Source organism: Prionailurus bengalensis, chromosome D1 (genome assembly GCF_016509475.1).
Source record: "Prionailurus bengalensis isolate Pbe53 chromosome D1, Fcat_Pben_1.1_paternal_pri, whole genome shotgun sequence".
In the NCBI taxonomy this organism is placed as follows: Eukaryota; Metazoa; Chordata; class Mammalia; order Carnivora; family Felidae; genus Prionailurus; species Prionailurus bengalensis.
Window position 1 is genome coordinate 58588142 of NC_057346.1, and position 20880 is coordinate 58609021.

At 54.0% G+C, this 20880-nt stretch overlaps 1 protein-coding gene across 2 annotated transcripts in view; it reads right to left on the bottom strand.

Annotated features, from left to right (window-relative positions):
- Positions 1–6567: 6567 nt before the first annotated feature.
- ARHGEF17 (Rho guanine nucleotide exchange factor 17) overlaps positions 6568–20880 on the bottom strand; it is a 58724-nt gene continuing 44411 nt past the window's right edge. Inside the window, exons 3-21 of one of the 2 annotated variants that reach the window (XM_043580301.1) lie at positions 20598–20780; positions 17983–18099; positions 17664–17756; positions 17265–17441; positions 16884–16934; positions 16523–16632; positions 16332–16417; positions 14411–14529; positions 13811–14024; positions 13211–13284; positions 12423–12622; positions 12120–12262; positions 11188–11437; positions 10827–10913; positions 10443–10510; positions 10019–10167; positions 9392–9566; positions 9008–9277; positions 6568–8104 (exon numbers count right to left, since the gene is read on the bottom strand). In XM_043580301.1, the coding sequence (XP_043436236.1) occupies positions 7908–8104; positions 9008–9277; positions 9392–9566; positions 10019–10167; positions 10443–10510; positions 10827–10913; positions 11188–11437; positions 12120–12262; positions 12423–12622; positions 13211–13284; positions 13811–14024; positions 14411–14529; positions 16332–16417; positions 16523–16632; positions 16884–16934; positions 17265–17441; positions 17664–17756; positions 17983–18099; positions 20598–20780 (2763 nt within the window). In that variant the 3' untranslated portion in view covers positions 6568–7907. Of the gene's footprint in view, positions 8105–9007; positions 9278–9391; positions 9567–10018; positions 10168–10442; positions 10511–10826; positions 10914–11187; positions 11438–11963; positions 12263–12422; positions 12623–13210; positions 13285–13810; positions 14025–14410; positions 14530–16331; positions 16418–16522; positions 16633–16883; positions 16935–17264; positions 17442–17663; positions 17757–17982; positions 18100–20597; positions 20781–20880 lie in introns of both variants that reach the window. The other variant, XM_043580300.1, reaches the window with a different exon arrangement.

The following is a 20880-nucleotide window of genomic DNA, read 5'->3' on the forward strand; positions in this document are numbered from 1 at the left end:
CAGGTCGGCCCCTGGAAGTGCTAGCTTGTTGAGGAAAGTCCAAGTGAAAGTGAATCTATAATGGAGGTACACGTAGTGATCTCCTGCACATGCCTCAGGGCGCAACCCAAAGCGCCTTCCTCCAGAGACCTTTCCTGTCCCCATTCCCCACCCTACCCCACCCCACCCCTCTCTGACAAGATAGTGAGTCTCTCCTTCCAATGGGACAGATGACACAGTGTTCTCCCTTCCCTACCACCAGCTGCCCCACTCTGCCAATTCCCATTGCCAGCTATCTGGGTGCCCAGTTAGGCAGGGACTAGGGACTCCAGGACACTATTCACATTGTATTCCCAGCTCTGTGAATTGTGCCCTCTGGAGTTGTGCAATATGGTGGGCCAGGACTGGAGGCAGCAGCTCAGCAGGCAGAGTTTCCCCCACTCATTACTATTGAGGGGATCCCAGGCAGTCCTCCCAGGACAGCAGGGCTGGGAGAAGATGCACACAGCACGGAGGGCCTCATGTTGGGGGCAGAGGCGGGCTGGGAAAGGGATAATCACAGCCCATGACAGAGGTAAAGGAAGGTAAATAAGTCTATTGGGGATAGGTTGTGGGGAGAGGTGGAGAATTCTAAACAAACTGAGTCCTAGAACCTGAGCTGTAGGGTGAGGGGGTGGGGAAGGTCAGGTCCCCAGGGTCCAGGAGATTCTCAGAGGAGAACTGGACACCCGCAGAGGGAGAGGGGGAGGGGAAGAGTTTCCATTTCCCTGGGCCATGCCCAGGTTGTAGGTGAAGAGCTCCAGGTGACTGATATCAGGATCATAGCCCCATCCCCCTCACATCTCAATGGACACCCCTCAGGGCTAGGGCAAGGGTGGTCCTAGGGTCGAATATCTCAAATCCAAGCCCATGGGGTGGGGGGGAGCCCAGAGAGGATCCATACTGGCACCTGGTGAGGCGATGAGAGTAGCTCAAGAGGCCCTCTGTTCCTGCAAATGTTTTCTTTGTAAGAGGACCTTCTATACCTGAGTTCCAAGTTCTGGAGTTCAAATGGTGGCATGTCATGTGCCACTTAATAGATTACATGAGGATATGCTTTTTGGTCAAGGAGCATAGGCTATTAATCAGACATCTTACAGAGGGTCTACACCTACTGCCGGCTCTCTGTGAGGCTTTGGTCAAATCCCTCCCCAGACTCAGTTTCCCCATCTGAAAATCTGGGTGCCAAACTTGTTACCTGAAGGTTGTTCCGGTTCTCTGTGGGAGGAGGTGATCTGCCCCACCTGTCTGAGTGCTAAGGGTGGGCAGCAGCAACCTGAGCCAGGAAGAAAGATCAGGAATGGTGGGGCTGATGTGGTCTCTCTTGTGGCTTTGGGGACTCTGGTTGGCAACTTTGGGCTCTCAGGTTGCATCTCCGTGGAGTTGGGTCTCCTGGAGCCACAGACCACACACATCCCACCCCCGCACCCTCAGGTTATGAGGGAGCCTAACTGTTATTTACTACCAGCTCTGACTCCTGAACCACAATGAGCTACAGATGGGACCCTGCTCAAGAATCTGGAAGCATCTAGTGAGGAGACAGAGAAAGAGTTATGGAGGCCACAGGAGAGATTTAGATAGGCTTTTTATAGAGCTTGGACAGCCACAGGCTTGAGAACAAAGGACTCTCACAATCACAGGCTTTTAAAACTCCTGGCATCTCACATGAACCTGCGAAATCTTAGCATTACAATCCCTGCACTTAGGGACCTCAGAGACCATCTCATTTGAACCTGTTATGGTGCAGCTGAGGAAGTGAGCCCAGAGAAAGCCAGCACCTCATCTTAGGTGGCACAGCACATGCTCCAGTAAACCAGGATGAGCTGCGATGGTGCTCCAGAGGCACAGTCATGAGCTCCATGTCCCACTGAGGCCCTGCCTGCAGTGGGGACCCTGTCCCAAAGGATCAGAGGCATGGGATGCAGTTGTTTGCAAGGAACCTGAGCAGATGTCAGTCTCTGGGTTGCGGACCAGAAGTGGTAGCGCCCTCTGCTGGCTGCACTGGAATTTTAACATGGAAATACAAAGGAGGAGGAATGCTGGGGGCTCCGACTTAAATTTCAGCGCTCTAGGGGTGCCTGGCTGGCTCAGTCAGTGGAACATGCGACTCTTGATCTCTGGGTTGTAAACTGGAGCCCCACACTGGTTATAGAAATTACTTAAAAATTAAAAAAAAATCTTTTTAAAAAATTTCAATGCTCTGCACTTGGCTAATCCCCAACTGGCCAAGTCCTACCCCTCTAAGGGCGGGCTGCCCCCTGTGTCTGTGCCTTAGCTCCATGGGGAGGTCTAAGGAGGAACTGAGGCTAGGAGGCCAGGGTGGGTGGGGCTCAGCCTGGGGCAGGGCAGAAACTGAGCTGAGGCTGCTGGGCCTGAGAGCTAGGTTCAGTCCGAATTTAGGTCTAGACCCTGACATGGGTCTGAAATCCCACTGGGGTTAGGTTTTGGTGTCGCACAGAAAGAGGTCAAGTCTCAGTTCTGCCATTGCCAGACTGTGTCACTTAAGCAAGTGACTTTACCTCTCTGAGAGCAAGCTCCCCAGCCCAGGGTGTTGTGAGGATCTATTGAAACCCCATTGTCAGGGGTACCAGCTTCTTCTAGAAAGAAGAACCCCTTCCAGGCTCAGAACCCCTATCTGCTCCCTCTCCTCCTGCATCCTCAGTGTTTGCCCTGTGTCATCCCCACACCCTGGCATCTGGGCTCTGCCCCTACTTGTCCCTGATACCTGCTCTATATCCACCTCCTCAGTTCAGTCCTGCAATCTATCCCTGATCCAGCTTAGGATGCCTGTTCACTTGCCTTTGCCAGGCAGGACTCCTCTTTGGCCATAATGAGCCCAAAATAGCACTTCCCCTTGCTGCTTCCTGCAACCTGGCCTGTGGCTTAAGGTCTGTGAGGACAGAAGAGAGAATTGGTGTTTGGCAGGCATGCAAAATATGTGAAGGTCTCATAGAGGTCATTTGGGTCCGGAGAGGGCAGACACTTGCCTGGGGTCACACAGTGAAAGGAGGCGAGGGCTGAGGCTTGAGTTCGGACATCTGAGTCCCCTATCTCCTCCCCAGTCTCTACCCAAAATGTCTAATTTGCCTTAGCCAAATTTGCTGTCCCTTCACCAAGTCTTCTGGACCTGCAGATTATTGCTAGCCCCAGTTCAAGGCATATGACGGGGCCCCTGAAGACCAGCTAATTTAGTTCTGTGCTTCAGGGGTTCTAAGGGTCATTCTCTGACTGTTCTGATCACAGGAAACCTTCCTGCCTGGGCTGTCCTCTACACCCACCCAGCTTCCACTCCCACCCCACCCCCCAGCCTCAATGCTGCCTTGCTGTGTGATCTGAAATAAGTCCCTATCCCTCTCCTTGCCTCATCTTCCCCCTGAGGTAGATGTCTAGCTAAACCCTGCCCTCTGTCCCTAGCCCAAGGAACCACTTGGAGAATCCCTTTGGAGAAGAGATGGCTCTCTCTTGTCCTCTGAGGTCAGAACACCCCACCCAGGGCTGGTTTAAGGAACTTGAGCCAGACACCTCATGAGTGATTGGATGTGGCTCTGGCTGCTCAGGCTCTGTCTCTCCTGTCCTCCAGCCACTCCATGTGACTTCCCCTCTTCTCTTCCCTGAGCCACAGAGACCTGAGCAGACAGATCGCATGTGAATCCAGGCTGTACCACTTAGCAGACTGGTGACCTTGAGGAAGGAATTTAACTTCTCTGAACCTCAGTTTCCTCATCTGAAGAAAGAGAATAATAATGGTACCAACTTCCCGGGACCATTCTGAGGATTGAGATGGTCCATGCTCCGGACTTGTAGCAAACAATAACTGGGAGCTGGGGTTATTGTTTTGTGATATTTAAGACCTAGAAGGAGGGCGCCTGGGTGGCGCAGTCGGTTAAGCGCCCGACTTCAGCTCAGGTCACGATCTCACGGTCTGTGAGTTCGAGCCCCGCGTCGGGCTCTGGGCTGATGGCTCAGAGCCTGGAGCCTGCTTCCGATTCTGTGTCTCCCTCTCTCTCTGCCCCTCCCCTGTTCATGCTCTGTCTCTGTCTCAAAAATAAATAAACGTTAAAAAAAAAATTAAAAAAAAAATAAGACCTAGAAGGAGACCCTAACTGAATTCTCCAGATTTAATTCAACAAATATTTATTGAGCATCTACTACGTGTCAGGTACTGCAGGCAGCCTAGGGATGGAGCAAAAAAACAAAATGAAGTCCCCTTTCATAGAGCTCACGTTCTGGCTTCCCCTACCTCTTCCTCTGCTCCAGCTGGGCCTACACCATGGACTCCTCACTCCAGCTGGCCCCCCTCCCCTGCTTGCCTTGCCTCAAGCTGTGCTCTCTTCATACCAAACCTAAGCCCCACTTCTTCCGACCCCAATGGCCAGCCATGGCCATACCCTTTAAAGTACTGGTTCTCCACCTCAGCTGGTGAAATTAAAACATGGTGTCCTAAGACAGTTACTCTTGGAGGATAGACTCAGAGGGGACATTTGGGAAGTTTTCAGGCTGACAAATACTCGGTTTTTTGATCCGGGTGTATTTACATTATGAAAATTCATCAAGCTACACACTAACAACTGTGTACTTCTTTGTACAAACATTAGACTTCAATCCAGTTCCCTTGGAAAATACTGATACCTGGGTCCTACACTCAGAATTCTGACTTAATTGGCCTGGGATATGGGCCGGGCCCCTCAGGTGATTATAATGGGCAGCCAAGGTTGAGAACTACTGCTTCAGAGGAGCCAATTCTTCTAGGACCCTCCCCTGGGCCTGGGGCCTGATAACTATTCATCCCAGGACCTCCCTCCCCACAGCTGACTGGCTCAGGCATAAACACCTGTCCACAGGCTGACCAATGCCCTGGGATGTGGCCTCCTCGGTAACGGTGGGCTGGGCCTGACCCAGTCCTACTTGAGCTGGGAACATGCTGAGAATCCGGCCTTGGGTATCCAATGCCAGAACTGAAGTCTGACCAGGACCCCTATGTTGAGGTGAAGAGGCCCCAAGGCCACAGAAGCTGTGAAGCAGTGAGAACAGCAGCCATCTGGCAGCAAGGGAGGAACCAGAGTCTCAAGGTGAAGAGGCCAAGTGTCCAGAGATGGAGTGCCAAAATGTGGGCCACTGTGCTGAAAACTATTTCCTGCCAGTTCCCCTTTCCATTAACTAGCCCCCCTCTTATTTCAGGGCAGAACAAATCTCTTCTTTGTGGGGGAAAGGATTAATGGCCCCATTTTACAAATGAGGAAATGAAGGCTCACAGGGGACACAAGTCATTCAAAGTCACATAGCTAGTTAGTGGTAAAGTCAAGATTTCTGTCCAGCTTCAAAGTCTGTGTTCTTTCTGCTTTGTTGCACCATGAATTCCACACAAACGTTGCCTTTTACCCTGGAATATGTGTGTTTAATATAATCCCCTCCTTCCCAGATCTTCCAAGTGAAGTGATGCTGCAGGGAGGTGTTCCATGCGTGTCCTGTGGCCTTGAGGGCCCAGCAGACCCGAGATATGTGTATACCAGTTTGCAAAGCATGAACCTGCATTTCCCCTTCAGCAACTGGTATGTGTAAAGTGTTAATCACTTAGGTTGGAAAACGTTCCAATGAGTTCAGCAGAGCTGGGGCATGCTCTGCCCTTCGCAAGTGGTCGTCATCTTCAGCCCCGTGGGTGTACCCTGGTGGGAAGAGATCTGTCCTGCGTGGACTGGCCGGCCCCATGGATTTGGCCTCTGTATTCTTTTTCTTTTTCTTTCTTTCTTTTTCTTTCTTCCTTTCTTTCTCTTTCTCTTTCTTTCTTTCTTTCTTTCTAGATAGCACCAGTGGAGGAGGGGCAGAGAGAGAGGGGACAGAGGATCCGAAGCAGGATCCATGCTGACAGCAGCAACTCTGACACTGGGCTCAAACTCTCAATCTGTGAGATCATGACCTGAGCCAAAGCCAGACGTTCAACTGACTGAGCCACCCAGGCGCCCCTGCATTTTTATGTCTACTTTAATGACATACTGTTTTGGACCAGAAATCAGACAGACTTGGATTCTACCCTTGCTCTAAAACCTGAAATCACCTTAGCTTCTGTCAGAATCCCCAGCCTCACATGAGGCTTTGCTGCAGAGAACACTGTTTCCTGGAGGAGCTGTATAGGCTCCCTGGTCACCTAGCTTTTTACTTACTGCCTGGGTCAGCTTCAGATTCCCAAGCCTCATCCCAGATCCAATGACTGAGAAGCTGTAGGGAGCCTGGGAATGTATACTTACATGGACAATTATGTATCACGCTTCCTGTTTACACATGTGGCCTGTAAGGGATTCTGACACGTAGCCCTGGTTACAAAGCAGTGAACTGGCATAAGCCCTTGTTTTCCTGATGAAAGAACTATAGCCCCCACAGGGGCAGTGACTTGCTGAGGATAACACAGCAAGGGGCAGCCTTTGCATCCCAGCACCCTTCTGGGTCTCCAAGCCCTCCCTTCTGCTCAAGTGAGCAGGTGTTGGGAGGCCCATCAGATGGGGAGCCCCGAGGTTGCTGGCTGGAGGCCACTATGCCACTGATGGGGAGCAATCATTTGGTGTTTCTATTTATTGACTCTTTAAAATTCATCATCCAAGGAAAGTTAATACATGACTGTTTGGTAGCAAGAGAAACATAATCTAAGACCGCAATGACCCACGCACCCCAAACAAAAACAGAACCAAACAAACCCCATCTGAAACCAGACCTTTGGAGCTGTAGCTGAAGAAGCAAGGGGGCTGGGGGTCAGACTGGCTCCTGCAGTCCAGGGGCAGAGAAGAGGCTGCCCTCAAGTGGTTCCCAGTTGAAGAGGCCATGTCCAGCCCCTCAGCTCTGGGCATTCTTCCTGGAGGGGCTGCCCTGGCAGGAAGGGTGTGAAGAGAGGGACTCAGCGGTCAGAGTGACGGGGCTCTTAGGCCCACACTCCTAAGGTGACCATACGTGCCAGTGCATGAGACACAGGGGCTGGGGAGGCAACTTTATGGAGAGCAGGGGCCCTTTCCTCTTCCCTGCTCAGGCCAGGAGAGAGCCTTGCCCACGTCCCCATCAGTGTTACCAAATTTGGAAATGACTAAAGGCACTGCCAAGAAGTTAGGAAATACCAAGGCCTGGGGAGGCCCCCAGATGGGAGTCACTGCCCCCAGCAGTCATCATCTTGTTCTGGACGACTGAGGGTCCTTGGTCCTTGGCTCTGGATACCGGAGGGCAGCCCAATCAGGACAAGGCCGTGGAAAGTATATGTGAAGAGGCAATGTTTTAGTGCCCTGAACATGCAGTGTGTGTGTGTGTGTGTGTGTGTGTGTGTGTGCGCACATGCGTGCAAGTATGTAATGGTGGGGGGATTGGTCCTTCCAGGAAGGCTTGCTTAGGGTCCTAGGTGGCCCCCAGAGCAGATATAGGGTTTTTTCCCTTCTGTTATTTCTTCAAATCACCCCCTGCCCAGGTCATTGCATAAATAAGTGCTTGGGAAGGTACACATCTAAAAAGGAACATAAATACTGTACATGGGAAAGGATTCTGCCCCAGCCCTCCCACTGTCCCCAGAAAACCCTCCAAATATTGCACATGGCCCTCCCTAGCCCCATGGGGTCCAGGCCCGGCTGTGTCTTTGGTAGAAGCTCCAGGGACAGAGGTCCTGGGCAGCCCACGTGCCCCCTACCCCACCCCAATCATGACTGGGAACACCGCAGCAGCCAGAGGGTTGGGAAAGGCCTTGGCCCACTGGCCAGCAGGTGTTCCATCAGTAATGCTTCCTCAGGGATAGGTGGGAGCCCACACAGTCACAGGTGAGCCCCTGGTGGGACACTCCCAGTCAGAGTCTGCACGTGGGCTAGGAAGAGGCAAGCAGGTTGAGGGCAAGTGGGCGGGCAAGTCCTGGGCCACAGTGGACAGGGTCACACCCTCCATAGGAGGAGGTGGTTTGTGCTATCATCTCGGCCCACAGTCTCGCTGCTGCCACCACCCCCACTGCTGAGTCGGAAGTCCTCATAGCCGTCACCTCCACTGATAACCAGCATTTTAGGCCTGGCTGAGGCAGGTCCTCGGTGCCGAGGGGAGTCCCGGTGCTCCAGGGATGGAAGCTTCTCAGGGCCTTGGGAGTGGAGGGAGAGGATCCGTTAGCCTGGGGGCGACTGGTGGCTGTACTGTCCCCTAAAGGCCTGCACCCCAGAAGACAAGGAACAGAGACAGGTACACTTCCTGAGGGGATCCTACTTCCTGTTAGCCAAGAACTCCTTGTTTGAAAAGAAATGCCCACTTCTTGGCAGTCACACAACTTACCTCTATCTGTACTTTCTAGTCAAGAGCGGCATAGGTTCCCAGGGCCACACCACTTTCTCTCAGTTACTGCACATGCACTGTCCTCCTCATACCACTTCCTGCTTCCAACAGCCCTTTCTCGGCTAGGGAGCTTAGGTCTTCTCTGGACACAGACCACTCCTGCCCGAGGCTTCCCTGCTTCCCGATCCCCACTGCCACTTCCTCTTGGGAATATGGTTTCCTGCCCGGTCAAAGCAAGACTTGGCTAATTGTAGCCTCCTTGATGTACATCATTTCCTAATACATTTCACTTTCTAATTCTCATAGGCCACTTCTGTCTTATCTACCATTTGTGTTCTACTTACTGGTGCCATTTCTATTTCCTGCTCTGCACATCACTTCCTGACTCCACTTTCTGCCCCAGACATCATCTCTAGTCCTCTTTCATCTCCTGCCATATACATCCCTTGCGGTGCCATAGTCTAATTCTTGGGTTATAGTTCTTACGGTTCACTCCCTGTCTACCGTGACACTTCTAGATAGAGTTTTACACACACCCCCTATCCTAGGAGGTTTTATTTTGGGGTTTCTAGAGCCTATTTCCTGTCATATATGCCATTTCCAGCTCTGTATTACACTCTTCTTCCCTCTTAAACCTCTTCTGGCAGGACGGGGGAGTCTTAAGAGACTGAAGAGGATCCCAGGATCCCTGGATTGGTAGGATGCACAAACCTACCCGTGTCTGGGGGAGGTGGTGGGGTTGAGCAGAGCAGGTTGAAGCCGTCTGGCAGCTGGACTGCAGCCAAGAAGCGGACGTGGCCGGTGTGTCCCTGGCCTAGGCCAGCGGGGCTAAGGGGCGCTCGCGGGCAGCTGACGGTACTGGGCGAGGTGGGCATGGTGAGCACGACGCCGGCACTGGTGCCCACCCACAGCAGCTCTTCACACACCAACAGCGCTGTGATCCTCAGGCAGGCAGCCTTGTGCTGCCGGATGATGGCGTCCGAGCCTAGGGTGCAAGAGAGACCAGAGCTGAGGCCGAATTCTCGCCCTGGCTCAGCTTCCTCAATGATGGGGCAGAAAGGCTCCAAGGGAAGGGGTAGTGGTGGACTGAGGTCAGTACCTGCCAGCATCCTGTGCACGGGAGGTGTGACGTCTACCTCTGCCAGCTGCTCAAAGGTGTCTGGATGGTAGAGACACACGTGGGCACTACCCTTCAATGTCACCCACACACCCAGGCTGGAGTCCACCATGCAAGCCACGCTGCGGCTGGAATCCTGACCCACATAGAATGTGTGCTGGTTGGGGAGACAAGTAGAGCGCAGGTGGGTGACCGGCAGGCTTGCCTTCTCTGCCCCTTCCTGCCTTGTGCTTCACCAGTGTCCCCCTCATCCCTTACAGCTGCCACTAAACCTCTCCAGAAAGCCACCTGGACTGACAGCAAAGGCAGCCTTCCTCCTTGATCTAGATGACCAACCTATCAAAGCTTGGCTTCACTGAAGCCCCGACTCAATCCTCAGAAATTCAAATGGAGCTGCCTTTCCCCATGAAACTCCATGACTCCATGATCAGAGAATTTTAGAGCTTGAAAGGTTTTCAGATCAATCATTGGGCTCTCCCTGGACAGATGGAGGCTTTCTTATCGCCCCTATGGTCTCATCTCTCACTTTCATGAGTCAGGCTCACCTCAAATCACCAATCGTGTCCCCACTCCCCCCCCCCCCCCCACCGCCCCACTCCCCACTGCTACCTCCAGCTGCAGTGTGTCAGGGCTCAGGACAAGGATTCGGTTCTGGCAGCCACACCACAGACGCCCACCCACAGACACCATCTTGGTGATGGGGCTCCCCTGAGAACCCAGGGTCACTGACTTGAAGTTCTGGGGGTCCCAGAAATGGCCTGGAGTGGGAGTGGGATAAAGAAGACAGAGTAAATTCAGTCCACTATTGCATTACCCCCACACCCTGAAATGAAATGAAATGAAATGAAATGAAATGAAATGAAATGAAATGGTGCCCTCATTTATACACAAGGACACCAAGGCCCAGAGAAGGCCTGAGAGTTCCCCAAAGCCACATTTCAGACTCATGGCCCCAAGGCCCCACCTGTGCTCAGAAGACAGTGCCAACACCAGCAAGGGGCTCGTGGGGGGTGGGGGAGGGGTGGGTTCCCACCTGCTTCTCTTTGGTAGACCACAAGTTCTCCATTGGCCAGAGACACAAACACCTGGTTATTCAGATACCTAAGCAGGGAAAAGAAGGAGGAGTCAGGGGTTTCAGGAGGCCAGAGGAGGTTACCTTGGGCCAAAGCATCATAGACAGAATGGCTATGGTTCCCGAGAGACCACCCCTCCAGGCAGGGAAGCCTGAGGCTAGGAAGGGGTAGGATTGGCTCATAGTCAAAGAGTATGTGAAAGGCACAGCTAGCCTAGGGCCAAGCCCGTGGCCTCCAGCCTCCACAGAAAGGAGGGGCCAGTCGAGCAGGGAGACCTGGATGAACAGCAGGAAACCTGCATGTGTAGAAGGGTCTGGACTAGGAGGACTACCCAAGGGCCTTACAGGATGCAGGTCACAGAGGCCGCATGCTGAAGCTTCATGCTGTTCCTGCGATCACGGATGCTGTCGGAGGACTGGTACACGTGGACACTGTGGATCAGGGGTGTGCACCTGTGACAAATGCTTGCACACACCAGCCCCTGAAGAATCCCTCCACCTCTGTCTCCCACCCCCCCCATCTCCTTCCTGCCAGGTGCCTGCCCAAAGCACTGAGATCCAAGAGCCGCCCTATGGATCTCAGACTCACTGGCAGCCCTGGCTGCCAGTACTCCTGAGGTCTGACCCAAAGCCCTGCTTCCGCTTCAGGATACCACATGATTTCCAAAGCAGAGCTCAGTGTCCCCAGCCCCTCTCCTGACCTTACCAGCCATCCTCAGTGCCCAGCCACACAGAGCTCTGGTAGGCCTCAGGGTCAACACTCAGCAGGTCCTCAAGGCTGCCCCGGGTAAAGGAGCCACGGCTGGAGCGGCGAAGGGCTCTCCCATCCATTGGGCTGGTACTGCAGGGACCGCCAGGTCCAAAGGAGCCAGACAGTGGCAGGAAGCCAGGCTCCTGCTCTTCCTCTGAACTGGTCGTCTCTGCCGTGGCCTCCTTGGAGCTTGGGGTCTCCTCATCTGAGGGAGACAAAGGTCTCTGCCTCCATTCCACCTCTGCCAGGCCCAAACCTGGTATCTTTCTAGATCTCCATCTCTCCTCAGTGCATCCCTTCTGGCCATGTCCCTCTTGAGGGCCTTCCATAGCTGTTCTCCTGTCCCAGCAGCCTCTGCATAGCTCAGGCCTTGTCATTCTGCTCACTGACAGTCTAGTGCTACAGGCTGCTAGTCCTAAGCTGTCCCACTCCAATCCACCAGCACATCGTAGACAGGGGGATGGGCCATTCTACCCCCTACTCCATCTTCCCTACTTGACCGAGCATTTCATGATGTGTAGGATCTGGCCTGACTGTCCTACTGCCCTTGGGTCTTTGGTGTCACAGCCCCCACCCACCTCGCTGGCTCCCACTGCTCTGCATGCTGACCTCCTGAGACTTGAATCCATGCCTTTGCCTGTGCTGGTCCCTCCTCACCCATCAGTACCTGCTGTGCTGCCCCCTCCTCTGCGCAGTCCACCCTGCCTGACAGCCCCAAACTGGGCACTCACTGCCAAAGCTAGAGGAGATAGTGGACCGGCTGGCTTGGCTCTGCAGGGTTCCCGAGGGGCTGGGCGAAGACTCATCATCAGAGTCGCTGTCAAAGGGCACCAATTCTGGGCGAGTGTCCCCTTCGGCGGGGCCTGGTGCCATCTCCAGCCCCGAACCTGCAATGGAGATGTGCAGGCAGGGCTGGGGCCCTGGCTCTGCCAGCGTCGCTGCTTCTTCGTCCGCAGCCTCAACGTCCAGTTCTGGACCGGGGGTCTCCAGTGCCGTCTCTGGGGGACTCCTCAGTGAGGCAGGCTGGTCCCTGTGAGATGTAGGAGCAGGGATGAGAACCTCCAGGAGCCAAGGCCCTGCCCCACTGGTCCACAAGCCCACTAGGCCCAACCCCATCCAAACCTGCAGCCACGTAGGGGTAAAGGACAGGGACTCTGGCCTGCTGGCCCGCACACAGCCCCAGGCCTCACCTGTGGCTGCGGCGCTGCAGGCCGGGCACCGCCCCAATGCAGAGGATGCGGGCGGAGCAGACGGCGATGCAAGCCTCCACGTCGGGCTCAGCACGCAGGCTCAGCAGGCATACCTGGCCCACGTAGCCATCGCTGTTGCACACCCACACTTCGGGCATGGGCTCGGGACAGCTGCTCAGGGTCGGAGCTGCACACGAGAACTGCAGAAGACACCAATGGACAGGGTGAATGAAGGAATTATCGCCAACTTTCCAGGCTGACCAGCAGAATGGAGGGAGGTGGCCCTGCGTGGCTGTGCGTGAATTCCCAGTACACCCCTCTGAGTACACGTGCACACACACACACACACACACACACACACACACGATATTCTACACATCAAATGCACGTATGCCTGTGTGATAGAAGTATCATCCATTCACGTACACATACATCCATGCACATATAAACCCCAAATATGCTCACATATCTATGTGGGTAACAAATGTGAAAAATAGTAACCTCTGTCCATAGGTAGGCAAACTCACACAAGCACATAAATTAGACAGCTTCATGCTAATCACATAGCCTTTGTCCCCATGCACACATATAGACATGCATGGCCATACCCATATGCGTGTGACACATATATAGTATTCACATGCATGTGCAGAATTGTAGGCTCCAAGACACAGAGGGCAACCACAATGTTCAAGGCATGTACATAACGTTGTACACAAAACAAAAACACATGAACATGTGCTGGCTTTGAATACGTGCACCCACATGACCCAGGCACATACACGTACCTGCATGCCACTGCGGGTTTTCATGATGGGGATCGCCTTCAGGAACTCAGGGTCTAGACAGCTTTTGCTGGATGCTGTAGGGAGATGAACAAAAAGACACTGCTTAGCACCCACCTCACTTTTGCTCATTTCCCTTCCTCCCCTGCTCCTCGGGGTCTCTCAAGGGAGAATGAGGGGGCTGTAGGATATGTCCTGCTTGTCCCTGGCCTCAATTTTCCCATCTGTACAATGTGGGAGGTAGACCTAGAGGTCCCTAAGGATCTTCTAAGCCATGGACCCTGATGAATAGCTTTCCCTGATCTAGGCCTGCTCAGAGTGTATGTATGTAGGGCGTAGGAAGAGGGGTCCTGGCATCCACTCCTACAGTAGCGCCCCACTCTAAGCTCACCCTATCCATGGAATTCCCTCCCTGCCGGGGAGGCCCTGGAAAAGTCCCACATTTCTCTGTAGAAGTCTCAGTCCACCCTCCCACCAGCAGGCACTGAAGCACAGAACACAGCAGTCTTGGGACTTCTGGCTCCTGATCTCACAGACCGCTGCAAAGTACTGCCCACTGCCTGGGGGTGCTGGGAGGAGGACGCCAGCATGGGCCTGGCTTACCCAGCTTCCTCTTGGCTTCATCAAACGCCTGCTCAAAGCCGAGGCGGGCGTCAGGGTGGGGGAACTCAAAGATGAAGGAGTCAGTGCCCTCAGGCCTCGTGGTACACAGCTCCAGCTTGGTAGGGGGGAAGGAAAGCGCGTAGCACAGCGCCTGCTTCTCTGACAGGTCCCGGTGCATGGCAGCTGAAAGGTCCCGCAGCGCTTCGTCCAGGCTCTGCCGGGAGGGGACCCAGGCCTCAGGCCCTGACATCTCCCCACAGCCTACTTCTGCCCTGGGAATGCCAGTGGGGACCTGCCTCTCCCCTCAGACAGAAAATGGGACTCTGTCTCCCCCCCTGGAGGAGGTAACCTGGATTCTCCCCCAACAGACATGATGGGTCCTCTCTCCTCCCTCGCTAGGGACGGAGGTGTATCTCCACCCTCAGGCCTAGAACACATCACTTCCCTCAGCTGGGGTGAGGCTGTATTTCCCCCTTCCAATAAGTGACAAAGATGACTGACCTCTTCCTCAGGCAAATGAAAAGGCTGCTCTCTCTCCCTCAGTAGGGTCTGGGAACCCCCGCTGCCCCATTCCCCCAGCCTCAGACAGAGGGCACAGACCTGGTGGGGGAAACCAAGGTTCTCAGAAAGCTTGCTCATCTGGCCCAGAGTGGTCAGGTCCTCGTCTAGGCGGCTGATAGCCTTCTGGATGTTCTCCCGATTGGTGGCTTGGGATGCCCCTGGTGGGAATAGAGGAGGGCCATGGGCAGATACAGAGGCAGACAAGGTCAGGCGTGGACAGACACTCTTCTCCTCCCTCACAGTCTGCAGTTCAGCATGGGGAGTGGCCTGCCAAGCTGAGCGCTTGTAAGCCCCAAGACCCCAGGAACAAAGGCAGCTCTCAGGGAAACCGCAGGCCTAGGAACAGGGAAGTGGGCCTGATTCAGAGCCACTTGGCCCAGGGTGCTGGTCCCTTGGAGAACTCCCTGGAAGAGCACAAAGAATAAACAGCAGGCGGCTCTGCAGCTTATGCAGGCTCCTGCTGACATGGGAAGCCACGGTGGTGTGGTGTAGCCTCCACAGGGGAGTCAGCCGGGCAGCCAGAGCCTCAGGCGCTCAAATCTGCTGACCAAGGGACTCAATTCCCCCACAAAGAAGGGAAAATGAGCTGATGCCCTGGATTTCTCTAGTCCTATCCCATACCTGACCAGGGCCAAGTAGCAGGCCCCACAGGCCAACTCAGCATCCCCACACCCTGCACTGCCTGGCTGGGGGTGTATACCCTGGACCAGTAACCCACAAATAGGCAGAGTAGACAGCAGTGCAGTGTTTTAGAAAAGCTGAGGCTTGGGTTTTCTCCTTCTTCTTCTTTTTTTTTTTTTTTAAGTTTGTTTATTTGCGGGGGCGGGGGGAGGGGACAAGGAGCAGAGAGACAGAGGGAAAGAGAATCCCAACAGGCTCCACAACGGCAGCACAGAGCCTGACACGGGGCTGTCTCACAAACCACGAGATCATGAAGTGAGCTGAAACTAAGGGTCGAATACTTAACCAACTGAGCAGCCCAGGCACCCCTCTCCTACTCCTTCTGAAGGAAACTGTCTCCCCATAACCCTCATTGCCAGGATGGCCGTGTTTTCTTCCATATGACCCTGCCCCTCTCTAGCCATACTTGACTGAATCAGAAGTAGACACCTAACCTAGTCATTTTATCAACTGGCCTGTGTTCCAGTGAGAAGAGACAAACGGGACCAATAATCGGCTTGTATCCCTACACAGGAGCCCACATGAGGCAGGCCTGGGTTCACCCCGGGGGCCACCTCGGGTGAGCCTAGGGGCAGAGCCTGGACCTGAACTGACTGCCAGCCCAGAGGTGCCCACGCCACCATCCCAGACCAACCATCCCCCTCAAGGGGACTTGCGGATCCTGGAGCAGCTAGGGAGAAAGGCCATGATGCAGAACAGGCCATGAAGGAACACAGGAGTTAGAAGGAAGGAGGAAGCAGAGAAAGCTGAGAGCAGTGAGAACAGGAAGAACCACAGAGAGACAGACAGATGGAGACAGACACACATGTACACACAGCAGGAGGAGCAGCTCTTTGAAACCACCTCAGCTCCTGACAGCCTCTGCCCCAAACAACACAGATCTTTCCAACCAGCCTTGTGCTTGGACTGACTTGAGTGAGGCCCTGCTCCCTGGGAGTGAAACTGCTGGACCAGAGCAGTGTGTCATCACCTAAGGGGATGCTCGTGCGGTGGTCAGTGGCTGGTGGAGGGCACGTCTGTGGCCTCTGCACTGCTCCAGCCTAGGTTAGGTCCCTGCCCAGTCAAAGGTGATCTGCACGGATGGGTCTGGTGTGGTTCTGTGGGGGACAAACCCATCCTACATGCAACCCGCCTTCTACTGGATGGGAAAGTGAGGCCCCAAAGCAGAAAAGCAGATGGATAGGCAGCCAGCCTGGCCACAGCTCAAACCCTCCAGGAGGGCTTCTTAGAGGAGGACCCCAACACCCAGAAGCCCTGGGCAGGCCTGGGCCAGCCCCACCTTTGATTATGTCCGCATCTTCCAGTGGCAGCTTCCACAGCAGCTTGTACTTGCTGGCCGTGTCAATGACGCTGGCTGCCGTGTACCTGTGGGGAGCCAATGGGGTGCTCTGGCCTGGGCAGCGGAGTGGGGCCCAGGGAGGGACAACTGCTCCCCCCATGCCAGAGCCCAGCCCCACCCCAGCCACTCACAGGCTCATGGAGCTACGCCGCAGGGAGCCTGACTTCCGCTTTAAGGTGGTGCAGACAATGAGGTCCGTGAACAGGAAGAGGGACCGGTCCTTCTTGCCACCAACTGCCTTCTGTGGGGCCCGAGGTAGGACTCAGGCCCAGAGGCCCACCCTCCTGCCCACAGTGCCCAAGGGGACAGCCAGGCCCACAGAGGGGTGAGGGCTCTGCCCCTGATTCCCAGAGGCAGAGGCAGAGTTGGGACTCGACCCGGGACTCCTGTTGTGGGGAAGAGCAGGCAGGCCCATGGGCAGCAGGTATGAGCAGGAGTACGAACAAAGTGGGGAGATGGGAACAGGTGGGTAGACAACGGGCCACTTCTTACCACTTCAATGACCATCTCCTGCCTTAGGAACCGCCGCAGAGGGCCTTGGAGCTGTGGGGCAGGAGAGACAACGCATCTTGAAGGCCAATTCTGAATTCCATCTCCTTCCTAGACCCTGGCGACCCCTTGGTCCCACTCCATGTGCCAGGCCATAGAAGCACATCCCATCCTTCCTCCTGATGCTGTGCTGTCAGGCCACAGGACATGTGGCCAGAGCCCGGCATGGAAGAGGACATGGACTTGGACAAAGATGTGTGGGGACGCTGGTAGACAGGGACGCAAACACACTGCAGACACTGCTGTGGATGTGGACGTGACCATGATGACCTCAGGTGACCACAGACGAGAACAAAGGCATGGGTGGAGTGGGATGGCACTCACATCCTCCATGCCCTCGATGTGAGCCTCAATCTCCTGCAGCACACGGGCATGTCGCTCTGCCTCCTCGGCACTCCGCACACCCTTGTTGATGCGTTCAGCCACCTGTTTGATGTTCCGCTGAGCATCCAGCAGGAGCGGGTGGTCTGGGTGGTCCTCAGGTGTGTGCTTCAGGAGGTCCTGGGGTAGGAATGAGGACCAGACCCCTGCTTAGCTGCCCCTGTCAGGCCCTGGGGCCCACACCGACTGCTGGACTCGGAGGGACTATAGGTGGATTCCAGAGAGGACTTATTTTCCTACCCAACCCCTGGGGACTCTGATGCCAGGCTCGACCAAGTGGGGGCCTCAGAGCCCCCTGCATCCTCCAGGCCTTGCCTCCCTGCCCACGGACCCCATGCCCACCTTCACCAGAAGCTCATAGCGTGGGATCCGCTGTACAGGCTTGATCATGAGGTCAGATAATGCCTGCTTCTCCTTGTTCTCACGCATGCTTTGCTGAAACCAGAAAGAAGGTGGATGGGTACCCAGGTGAGGAATGTCATGCAAACAAGGGAATGTCCAGGGATGGGTCCCCAGCCAGCCCCTCCAGGCCAGCCCAAGAGCAAAGGCTGACCCACATACTAAGGCTGTGGTGCCCAGGCTGGGAGCTCTTGAGCAATCCCCCACCGAAGCTAGTCCACGAGGAGGGTCATGTCCATCCCCCTAAGCTAGCCCACAGTACCTCTAGGAACTTGAGAAAGGCAGGCCTCGCCTCCTTGGCCACACGCACGGCATCCTTTGCATTGAGAAAGTTATCAATGTAGGCAGAATAGATGTTGACCAGGACGTCTTTGGAGAACTGTGGGTGAAGAGGCAGGTTGTGGACCTTCAAGGTATCTCTTATTCCACCTCACCTTGTCCTAGTTTCCAATGATTCACAAGCCAACATCCTTTCCCTCCAACTGGACATAATATGGTCTCTAAGGGCTTGGGCATTTGCTCCTACGTCGTGTGTACATGTTGTAGGTGCGACTGGTCAGGTGTGTGCATATACTTGCACACACATGTGTGCATTACCTATGGTTTGCGTGTCATGGATGTACATATGCCTGGATGTGTCCTGCCAGGACACCACACCAGGTTCTCCCATTTCTAACTGGGCATTTCCATCCTTGGTCTCCAACCCCACCAAGTCCAGCCAGGCAGGTCTCCTTCCTCACTGTCCTCTGAGTGACACAGACTCATTCCAGCTGCTTGGCCTTTGCTTATGTAATTCCCTTCACCAGAATGCCCTTCCTGCACCCAAATCTCACCCACCCTCAGCGTTAAGCTCCAACTGTGCCTCCTCCAGGAAGCACTCCTTGCCCTGACTAGGGCTCTTCCTGGAACTATACCTGGCCTCTGGCCTCCCTTGATCTCCCAGGACAAGTCTCCTCTCTGCAAAGAGATAGGTACACCCATTCCATCCAGTAAAGCCCTGCTCAGGGCAGGCACACAACTGGTGGCTAATACCCACTGGCCAGATGACAGCTGGGCTAAATGTGAAAGTTCTTGGTCAGAAGCCCTGGCTAGGAGTTGGGACATCCCAGTTCCTGTCTCAGCTGCACCATGGATGGACTAGGTGACCTGTGGTGGTATTTGTTTCTGGCCCCTCTGGGCCTACAAATCCCTGTGTCTCTGAGATGCTGACTGTCCTCCTCCCCACCCCCGGGTGTACTACAGGGCACAGGCTGAAGCAACCTGGAGAGGAAGACAGCCCCTAGCCCCTACCCCCTACCCCATCCTGGCACAGAGCATTCTCTGCTGACCCCTCCCTGGGGCCAGGGCTTCTGCTCCAGTCAGACCCTGGTCAGCATCACAGTCCAGACAGCGGAGGAACCTGGTGACACTGAGGGTAATGATAGCTTAGAGATGTCAGCACTCAACTGGGGTCCCAATCACTGCTGGGCCAAGGTTCCTGCCACATCAGTTCCAGGTCAGCAGGCACCTTCTAAGACCTTCTTAGGCACAGGCCCACCCACATCATCACAAACACATGAAAAAACACCCACATCTTATAAAAATAGGTAGTATATATTTTTTGTTAGTACAATTCTTGGAAGGATTTTTACAATTTTGCTTTTGAAATTATTTTGCTCTGAATAACCATTTAGTTTGTGTTTGGCTACAATTTATCAGTCATCATCATGCATTCTTGGGAATTCTGGCAAAATAACAAAATGTAACTTAAGTTTTTTCAAATGTAAGTTCGTATAAATGAATACTAAATTTAACAATGAAAGAAAATGGCATGTTATGGTTTTATAGACATTGAATTAAATGTTTATTAGTTTTACTTTTTTCTAAGTTTATTTATTTATTTTGAGAGAGAGAGAGAGAGAGAGAGAGAGTAAGCCGGGGGGGGGGGGGGGCAGAGAGAGAATCCTACATTGGGATTCGAACTGAAGAACCGTGACATCATGACCTGAGCCAAAATTTAGGGCTGCATGCTTTACCAACTGAGCCACCCGGCTGTGCCTATCAGCTTTGCTTTTACAGTTCTTTTTGAATTTTGAAGCTAGTACCTTTTCTAAGGTCCCAATCACTATTGTAGGATTCTGAAAAGCTCCCAGGCAGAAGTCTGCTTGTGGTGAAAGGGAGCACAGGATGGGGTAGAGTGTGGACGCTGGAGCCATATTTCCTGGAGTTGAATCTTCCACCACTTACTAACTGTAAATCTGATTGGTCACTTTTATCTATGCCACAGAGTCAACTTTGAACTCGAGGGAATAACTGCACCTTTCTCCTACACTTATGGATATACATAACATATTTAAACTTTTATTTTTAAGTAGGCTCTATGCCCAATGTGGGGCTCAAACTTATGACCCTGAGATCGAGGGTCCCATGCTCTACTGACTGAACCAGCCAGGAGCCCCCTATAACATATTTAGAATAATGGCTAGCACCTAGGTGCCAAGTAGTTAGCTATTCCTATTAAAATGCCTGATGGAAAAAAGGGCTAGTTACAGTAAGGGTTGAGGTCAATATCAGCATCCACTGGAGGTCCGAATCAGTGTCAGCACCAATTCAGGTGCTGTAACCAGAGTTGGGTCCGGGATCAGAATCAGTATCTGGATGGGGTTGGGGTCCATGCCAGAGTCCAGCCAAGCTCTGGGGTTGGGCAGTGTCTAGATTCAGGTCAACCCAGAGGCTGCAGTCAGTGCCAGTGTCTGCTCAAGTTCTGGTGCTGGATTTGGGATCAGGGTCAGTGTCCAGATGGAGTGGGTGTGGGTGAGGGGTCCATGGCAGCAGCAGCCCCTTCCAGGAGGGGCCCAAGCTTGTGAGCACTGCCGCATGGGTAGCAGGGCCACTCACCGACTGGACAAGCAGGTCTCCCACCTTCTGCTGGGCATGCCAGGTCTGCACACAGTGCCGCACCTGCTCTAGGAACTGCTCATGGTGCTCCAGGAGCTCAGGGATCTGGTCGAAGATCTCGTCCACCAGCGACGGGTCACACAGCAAGGAGTTCTCTGGCTGCTTTAGTGGCTGCATGTAGCCCTGGGGGACCCACAGGGTCAGTACAAGTACCCTCAGAGGGATGATAGCCCAACCCACCAGTACAGGTGCAAAGGAAATCTCCTGGGTCTATAACTCAGTG